Here is a 10,260-nt window from a genome sequence, read left to right on the forward strand (position 1 = left end):
GTGTTCGATCGAGAGTTCTAAATCATCGAGTTCTCGGACCGTCGCAGTGAAGGAGGAGGCAGGGCCCGCCTAAGAGCAACCCCGCCTCCTCTTACATCACTGGCCAGCGACCTAAGAGCAGGTGGGGCCAGATCTGCCTCTCTCCCCCCTCTCTCCCTCTCTTGCTGGACGGCACAAACACCTCTCTCTCTAACACGGAGGAACAGGAGATACTGAGACACTTCAGAAACTCTCATGACTCTTACTGTAAGCCGATCCACTCACGCTGCCTGACCCTGCACAGTTTACAAGCCTGTTCTCAGGACATAGAGGGAATCAATGTGTCCTCGTCCTGCAGACAGGTCCCATCACAGATCCTCTCCAGCCACCTTGTTCCCCTACAAAACATTAGTGTCAGCGCCTTACCCGCTCCCTCCTCTAAAACATTCAGTGCCTTGATACCCCTCCCACCTCCACAAAAGTGTGCATCAGTGTGTTGCCCCCCCCCCTCCAAAACATTAGTTTTAGTTCCTTGTCTCCCCTCCTAAACATTAGTGTTAGTGCCTCGGGACCCCTCCCAAGCATGGGTAGTTGTAAACCAAATAGGGATTACTTACCTGCGCAAAACATCTTTGTCCCACATTGATGTGTGGTGACATCATAGCCAGGACTATATACAGGCACTCCTCACTTATTAACCGAGTTCCGTTTCTACGACTAAGTCGTTAAGCGTATTGGTCACCAAGTGGAAATAGAGGAAATCAGCTATAATATACAGTTAGAGCTGCAGCTAACGATTATTTTCAAAATCGATTAGTTAGCCGATTATTAAGTTCGATTAATCAGTTAATCGGATAAAAAATACATTTTAAAAAATGGCTCCAGTGATGGGACTAGTACATGACATAGGTTTGCATACCGCAAATACCAATGTACAGTACAGTAGTTAAAAATGTACTGACTTAATAAAAGTTTTAAATTTTTATTTTGTCTCTTCACTTTAAAAAAAATGTAAACAAAATTACTGACTGACCAACTACCAGAACGAGACAGACTGAGAAAGGGTAATGTGGGATGAGCTTGACAAAAGTTCTCGTACAGTGTACAATTCCAACTGGTCAGAGAGATGGTTGTAAGCCCGAGCGGTCGTTAAACAGGTAGGTTAAATGAGGAGTAGCTGTAGTCAAATGCTGGAATGAGTGCTCCGGAATTATATTTGAATACCAGGACAGTCTGGCACTGTTTTGTTTTAAATGCCACTTTATGGAATGACTCAATCTGTCCGGACAGTATGACTATTTGCTGAAGTTGAATACAGCACAGTTTTTACTTCACAAAATACAGTACAGAGTGAGTTTTTTTTAAGTGTAGAAAGTGTAAGAACTTTAAGGCTGGGTTCACACCTGAGAGTACGGAATATGCGTGTTTGCCGCGCGCTTCGTGCCGCGCGTTTTTACCACGATTTGCGGTAAAAGAAACGCGCGTTTACGAGGGCTATCCGGCTGTATCCTAATGGATACGCGCGGCAAATATGCCCCAAAGAAGCCCCTGTACGCCTTTGGGCGTAGGGCGTTTTTCAGCGCCTTCCTACGCGCTGTAAAACGCCCAGGTGGGAACCATGCCCATAGGCAATTATTGGTTTTCACATGTTGAGCGTTTTACAGCGCGTAGGAACGCGCTGTAAAACGCCCAGGTTTGAACCAGGCCGAAGTCTTTTTGAGAGTAAGAAGACAATGAATTTCTAAGCCCTGTATCTAACTGAAACCAGATAAGGGAGCATGAGAGAACTGGAGGGGTCTAGCCAGGACTGTACTAGCTAGCACTAAATAGGATGGAAAACAAAGAAACATACCAAATGCACCACACTATGGCACCACACTGCCACTAAGTGTCAAAGGACACCAAGTCATCGACAATACAATGAAATACAATGAAACAAATAATATGTGTAACACAATATGTGGGATACGTTGGTTTCAGGGGTGTTACACAGAGCAATAAAGTAAATATTCACAAAGCATCTAAAGTTCTTTTCTGATGTATAAATGAAGACAATCCATATTTGTGGAGGATTTTAGCATCCCTTTTAACAAAAAGGTGACATATTTTAAGTATATTGAACATTTCATGTAAGACATATCAAGATTCACAAGAGGGAATTAGTGTTTTGGATAATACAAGCTTGAACAGCCCAATACCATAGTGTGAAGGATGAGATCAAGTCATTTATTATTTTCCTCATCATCTTAAGCTTGCATAGGTGAACAGGGCTGCAGTGTGTGACTGGTCTTTCCTTCAATGCTGCATTGCACCTCATCACATATTCCATTTAAATGTTCAAATGCCTGACCTCTGCTGAGTGATTAAGGATTTAGGGATTTCCCAGGGAACTGGCTCTTTCGACCTTTCATTTATAAATTCAAGTAAATAAATTCTGGCTGAACTCCAAGAAACAACAAAGTCAATGTCAAGACTAATAGTTTAAGTTGCGTAAATGGTGTTCACGTCAAGTAATATTAATAACCATCAGCAAGAATCATGGCATAAAAGAATATAAGCAAGTAAACTGGTCCTAGAATCAGATATTGTTTTTCATGTTAAGTACATTTATTCTAAATAACGTGCAAGTGTAATTATTACACAAATCACAGTACTACTCTGACAATGCCTACATCTGCCGTTCTCTCAAGTAAGACTGCACTATCTTTCTTCAGACACTATCTAGAATCAACACAAAAGTCTCACACAGATCAGTTGCCTGCTGCAGTCTTTTACCATGTGATTTGCTATAGCCAAAGTGATCATTGGGGAAGAGAAACTGAAGAAATGCCTCATTTGGTGCATTAACTGATTATACAGGGTGACCGATGGGAGTTTTTTTAGAACAGGTAGTACACAGTGGTGATGGGAGGGGGACGAGCTAGGTGTCTCCACCCCCCCCCCCCCCCCCCCCCCCCCCCCCCCCCCACCTCCCCCCCACTCACACACACACACTGGAATGCCAATTCAGTCACAATAAAGCAGTGGACATTGCAACATTGTTGACTCTTCTCCTGCAGATAGAGGTATTCTGCATTTAAACTGTGAAACAAAAATATAGTATTTTTTTAACTATCCACAATGCACCATTGCAAGCAATATTCAGACAAGGGGCCTAATTATACAAATTAAAAACTGATGTTTCTCTATTCCTTCGTTAGACATATTAATTCAGCCATACAATTGAACCTGCTGATGAACTTGCTCTAGACTATTTCAACACTTTTTTGTGTTTTGTGATAATAATTCAGGGAATTCGATTATGCAGACCCATTATTTGCAATAGGGGAAAGACAGAGAAAAACCTTTCCTTAAGTTGCAATTTTTTTTTTTACCATGCATGCCTTTTTAACCACTTACCAGCAGGAGCAATTTTTTAATTTTTGCACAAACATGATAAAATCAGAATTTTCCAGTAGAAAACAGCTTAATCCCCCCCTCCCCCTCGATAATTATATATTTTCTGAAAGCACTGAAAGGCCCTGTAGAATAAAAAAGTTAGTTGGAATTTTCTGGTTGCACGATATCTTATTTTTTCAATATTTTTAGTATAAAATACACTCAAATTAATTTTAGTGCAAACAAACAGAATATAATACCCAGTGTTTTGGTAACATATTAAATATGGGATTGTGTTGGGTAAATAAATGCTAAACATGTTAAATTGCATGCGCTCATAAAATGTAAAAAAAAACCGACAATGCCAAAAATTGCCCATAAGTGACACTTTAAAAGCTTTTACAGCTAATCAATTTAAAGTTAACAGTGAGTGATGACCCTGGAATTATTGTTCTCACTCTGAAGTTCGCGGTGATATGCAACGGGTGGGGCAATCAGCGTTTTCGCATGTAAGCGCATCTGAAGCATTTGTATGTGTGGGCAGGGGACTTTGAAAAATATTTTTGTTTTTAAATGTTTTTTTTTTTAAACTCAACTTTACTGCTATCATATAGTGGGGCTAACAAGTCCTCTATGCCATAACACAGCTACAGTGATAGGTCCTCTTTATGGAGACATCAGGGGTCTATTAGACCTCTGATGCCACCTATGGACCCCAAAGAAACGGACAAAGGCACCGATTCTGCTTAATCATCTTCTTCTTCGGCCACAACAGCTGGAGAAATGACAGCCTGAAACTGGAAGTGATGAATTACACATTGCTTCTGGTTTCAGTGATTGGAGCAGAGATCATCCACTGAACGTGTGCTGAGTTCCCTCTGCTCCAGGTGTAGGGACCTGCCGTGCCGGTCCCAGGGACAGTGGAGCCTGGGATAGCTGTCAGCGGCAGTGGAGCTGTAAGAGATCAGGTAGCTTTATAGCTGTCCGAACCCAAGTATGTGACAGCAATCGCCGACTGTAAAAGATGGTGCAGCAGCCATGATCTAGTTATAACCACTTCAGGACAGTGCAGTTTATATACATACGGCGGTCCTGAAGTGGTTATTAACTTCAAGATAGCAACTCTGTCACAAAAAAAAGGAAAAACACAATATGGTTACACGGCCAAAGTGCAGTAAAATGAAAAGTAATTATTTTGCCGATTCTTATTAAGCATCTTAATGTGTATTAACTGGTTTTGACAGATGTCATAATTTCCACTGATAGCTATAATGATAAGTTTACAGAAACTTACATTGTGCACTTAGCAGGTTGGCGATAGCAGCTTTAAGTCTTCCTGCCAGCCATTCCAGGCTCTCATGCAGATTGGCAAGGGCTTTCAAGTCACTGACATCACTCATAATCTCATTCTGTGGAATCAGTTTATCTCCAAGGTTTCCTATCAGGACTTCTGACTCTTTACCAAATGCAGCTCTGAAAAACAAAGAAGAATGCTACTGAATGTATTCCATACAACCACTGTGACCACGGAAAACAAATAATGAATATACATGATAGAATAGAATCAAGTGCTTTAATGATTACAAAACTATTAAGCCAGACCTGAGCTGAAAGACCATTTTCACCAAACCAGGTGAATGTTACATGTCTTAGTGCAAGGCAGTTTCATGCTGGGCCACAGTTCTCCCCCAAGGAAGTGTTCACCTGTATCACTCTCCTCCTTTGCCAAGCCTTTCTCCATAGACATAACCTTTGACATAATTGCAGTGATTGGAAAATGTTCTTCCTGATGCTGGTCGGTTTGTTCCAGCACTTTCGACCTTTTACCAAAGTCTATGGGCAGCCTTTAGGTGGCCATACATTAAGCAAGTACCACTGACAGTTACAGCTATCTTAACAGGTTTGCAAATAGAAACACTCGGAAGCCAAAAATTAGGCAGACATTTTTAAAAATGTTAAGACATTTTTTGCTGTTTAATGTTTATGCATAAAAGCTACTAACAAAACCAGAGCTGGCCAGAGACATTGTTTGGGTTAAATGTAGAATTTGCAGCATCTACAAGTGTTCGGTCAACACTGAGAAATGTCTGTGCATGTATTTGTTAATATTAAAATTACAAAACTGGGGTGGTAACTTAATAAGTAGGTGCCTAGAATATTTTTGGAAGAGTTGATTAGGTCAACTTATACCTTGACTTTAGTAGGTATGGATCTGAGCCGAAGCATACAATTAAAACACTTGCCTGTGTACATAGAGGGTATGTGTAAACTTGGCAAGTGAACAAACTGACTGCAGAAAGTGATGGGGATTTGTAAAAGTGTAAAAAACAAAACAAAACAAACTGCATATCATTTGCAACAGCCAGTATGTTGTAAATTAGAAGGGAATGTGTAAATAATCATGGATGAAAGAATGTAACTGGACTTGCCCTTAAACAGCTTAACATCCATCAGCAGCTTTCACCAGTGCACTAAACTGGAAAACAGCAAGGTGATTATTCTGCAGACTACATAAAATATATGCATTTTGGACTTCAGCATCACAGATTGTGCTTAGTGGCTGACAAGTACGATAAGACTGCCTATTAGCTCACAGCTGGATGTTTCAAACACCAGTGAAAAAAACAAAATAAATAGAAAAGAAGCTGCGAGACAAAACATTTGTAATGAGTCTGGATCACTTTGATTTCAAGCAAATATTTGGCCGCAAGGACCCTGCTGAAAATGCCTACATGTATGCTATAAAGTGAGTATATATTTTGACAAAATAACAGGAAAACTACCGCACAAAACACTGGTACCACTGCTCTGCGTCTTTATTGATAGATCTTCATTTCAAATAACACAGATGAGCCCCGCCATACAGCCGCATGCCTCTATGTTGTTTCACCACACAGGCTTAATCACAGACTCACTTTTATACCTTTTGGATTTGAATAATGCAAAAAAAAAAGAAAAGACAAACACAGCGGAACAAAAAGTAGTAAAACACATAAACCACAGAGTCACAAGTTAAGACTTCAGAGGCCTATATGAACCTCCGTGAGCAGATTCCCTGCTGAATCAGAGCAGAACAAAACAGATGTCACTTCTGTGACATCCGTGTGCATTCAGTTTCTTCATCCATCTTGTGATGGAGGAAAGAACGGAGCTTAATGGATGTTAGAGGTAGGTGGCAGTAAACAGACGTGTGTTCGTTTACATCCTTTTAACTCCGATCCATCACATTTAATTTCGAAAAATGGAGCTCTTTTCTGGGTCTTTTTGGACCTAGATGGACTCCGAGGTAAATCGGATATGAACGGAGAAATGTCCATTTAAATCCGCCTGCCCAAAGACTAACGTTGACCTTCCGATTAAAATGTTTTATGAATTTAATTAATTTTCCCTGAAAAATGACAGGCAAGCCTTGTGAATGGTGCCTAATAAGACTCTACAAAAAAAATGAAGTGGGCAACAAAATAGTTAAACTCATGACATCCACTTTCTTTACAAAAAAAAAGGAGAAATAAGGGCTGCGCAGAGACAAGATGATTAGGAGACATGGGACTTTTACAAACATTGTATTGATTTTCAGCAGGAAATAAGTCTGTGCATCATAAAATGATATATCTTAATAAAGTAGATATGAAATGCAATACAACGAAGCAAGCATCTCAAGTGCATCTGAGTAAAATGTAACTGCTTTATAAGAGCAGTAACTTATGAAGTGGGAAATACCCACACCAAATGATGTATGTATTGTGAGAATTAGCTTCCAAAGGTAGCACAATAAGCACTCTTCCACTCGCTTACCATGTCTTTTTAACGGCTTATTTGCCCACTTTTATTAACTCAAAACACACAGGTGGACCCCCTCGCAGGGGTCTTCAAACATAAAGTACAGCTTCTCTGTAAGCAACACTTGTAAAGTCTCACCGACTTCAGGTTGTTCCTTTAAACAAAACCTTAAACACACAGGTTGTATCCAGTCACCTTGCCACACAGGTTAGTCTCTTCACCACACAGGCTACTTTTCACCACACAGGTGATCTGCTCCCCAGACAAACAGACTGGTTCCAAGGTGGAGCTCATTTCTTAGGAGGCTGGGAGTACTTGTAGTGGCCCTAACAAGCCAGCTAGTTGTTTTTATATTCTAAAAGAGAGATACAGATTAACTTGAATATACGGAGAAAGAGAGGAAGAAGAAAAAAAGAGGAGAGAAAGAAAAGTGCAGTCCACTGGGGGTACAACCCCCACCCAGAGGATAAAATGCGTAAAAGATCATTATTCAAGCTGAGGGATTGTACATAATTCAGTCAGGGGTTCCAGATCCTGAAATTTCCTAAGAATTCCTCAGAAATCCTAGGAATCATTCAATATTGCTGTCAACTTTTCATTTATTAGCGTGCCTGTGAGCCTGTGTGTAACTTTGTTACAGTTAAGGGTAGGTTGTTTCAATGATGTCGCTATGGTCTGGTGGGTTGCCAGAAACACAAAGCTTGCCAACCTGGCTTCAGATTTGGGCAATGATTGTGGTGTTTTGTTCAAAAGGGCCTCTCAAGGATTCCTGGGGATGCCACAGTGCATCAAAGAGCGAAGAATATTTTAGACCTGTAGCCATAGCCTTTGCACTTTGGGGCATGACCACCAGACGGTGAACATGGAACCAGGAGAGGCACAGCCCCTAAAACAATTAGGGGACAGACATGGGCCTTAAATTTGTGTCACCCCTCTGTGATGTTATGGGGCATTTTCTTACACGTGAAGAGATGCAGAACCTGCTGCAGACTATGAAAGTGGATCACATCAAGACTATAAACCACCAGATCAAATGACTGGACCTATGGCAGTGAGCATAAGATTCACACTAAGATCCTGTTCCCACCCTGCTGTCCCATTTTTATTGGAATTAAACGTTTTCTTCCAAAACAGCTGCAGTGTCTCAATAGATCTTAAAGGCATCACTGGCACAAAATGAATGCTTTTTGTTTCTGGAAAAAAAATTATGCTCAATAAATTGTGGACAGTAACTAGAAATAAAGTCAGTCTTGGATATTTGTTTTTCAACTTTCTTTAAAAGAAACTTGCCATTAGACACAATACAGCTAGATCCAACATTCTATAAATGGCATACTGTGATGTGATTTAAAAGGGCCCATTCACACCATATGCTGGCTGTTTTTTCCAGTGCAGCCCCAACACAAGACAAGGCAATTTGCCTTGCTTGAGATGGGCTCAGTGCATTATTAAGGTGCATTAGGGTGCTGCTAAAACTGAATGGCACCGCAGCACCCCAAACGCAGCATGCACATTCCCACAATGTAAGAGTGTGAACCAGCCTTTCTATTGATTTTTGCCTTGGTAACAGGCATGTGTCATCATACGGGTATAAGCAGTTTGTATACTACATACTTGTTAGACTATACATTTATAGAAAAATAGAATATCTCAAGGTTATTTCCCCTCTTCCCAGCAAAAATATGGCAAGGAAGGCAAACATTTCTGTACTGCTGGATCACAAACACTAAATTAAAGGAGAACTATGGGGTCAGTGTTTTCCCCATAGTTCTCCTTGGGATAACGGGAGGACACAAACTACTAGTGTACAACACAATAAATACATTTAACAAAAACTTTTGATAAATATAGCAATAATCAGTGTGTGTGCTTGCAGGAGTAGTCTATTCACCAATCTACATAACAGCACAGGAACAGCATGATGAGATCTGAGACATAATAGTGAATGGCACGTTCACATATCCTTCCAGCACGACTGACTATAGTGGCACAGAGCGCATGACATAGTTTGTATTTCAAATGCCTTTAAGTACAAATAAAGATGCGCACATATAAATGAGGCCTTGTAAGTGCTGCTGAAAATACAAGACATCTTTATGCATAGAAGCCTGGCCAAATATTGCCTTATTTAACCAATAATAATTGCAAACCTACATACTCTATACTGACAAGCAAGCTGGTGTATACTCTGAATGTACCAGTTAAGGCATGATTTAAAGTATGTGTGTTTAATCCCCATATGCCACATTAATAGAGATAACAGTGACTGTACCATCATTTGCTGATAACTTTGGCTGCCTGACTATGCCTTTTGACTATGGCTGTGCAGGGGACAGCTGTAATGATTTGTTATGCCTCCTGCGTCTCTTCCTCTTCTGTTCTCGCACATCAAAGTCAAGTCGGCTAATAATAAATGTACTTCCAGGGCTGAAAATTCTGTTCTATTAATGAAATGAGAGGTAACCTTTTTATGACTTGAAGGACACCAAGTGCCAAACAGTCCTCGGGGCTTTAAAAACTAATTATACAAGGAGAATCCGTCCATTATTCCTTTCTTTGCCCCGCTGAGCAAAATGTGCTTAATATGCTGAAACCGTGGCTGCTTACCTTGCCTGGGTGATGGCTGTTGATTCATGCATCCCACAACTTGAAACTTCAAGCACAGAACCCTTGAATGCTGGATTGATAAGAAAACTGCCGAGCGGCGCAGATCAATGGGCAGGATACAGGCTTAATACATATAGCTGTCTTTTTCTGTGCCAAGGGTTTGGATGCACAGTATGGTATACACAGAAACTGGCACCAGCATGTTTAACCCTTTTAAGATAGCATTTTTTGGCTAAAAAGTTAACAAGCGCAATCCCGATATCATGATAGGCTACTTTTGAAGCCCATGTGTAATGATGATTGACATGTAATGGTGAGCACTAATAATCATGCTTACAGCTTGTTGAAAGTCATGGGAAAGACCTGTTCTCATTCCAGGATCTGAAGGGGAATAACTGCTTAACAGTTATAGCAACTTACAGCAACACTGTTTTCATAATGGCATGTTCAATTATGATTAAGAACCCTCTGTTTTCTCAGTACCAGCAATAAGGGGGGGGGGGGGGGGGGTGTTGA

General features: G+C 40.6%; 1 protein-coding gene across 1 annotated transcript in view; it reads right to left on the minus strand.

Moving 5' to 3' along the window:
- EXOC4 (exocyst complex component 4) overlaps positions 1-10,260 on the minus strand; it is a 345,298-nt gene that overhangs the window by 64,414 nt on the left and 270,624 nt on the right. The window contains exon 14 of the mRNA XM_018566438.1: positions 4,652-4,830. Coding sequence (XP_018421940.1) covers positions 4,652-4,830 — 179 coding nt within the window. The remainder of the gene's footprint in view (positions 1-4,651; positions 4,831-10,260) is intronic.

Source organism: Nanorana parkeri, unplaced genomic scaffold (assembly GCF_000935625.1).
Source record: "Nanorana parkeri isolate BGI_ZX_2015 unplaced genomic scaffold, ASM93562v1 scaffold27, whole genome shotgun sequence".
Lineage (NCBI taxonomy): Eukaryota > Metazoa > Chordata > Amphibia > Anura > Dicroglossidae > Nanorana > Nanorana parkeri.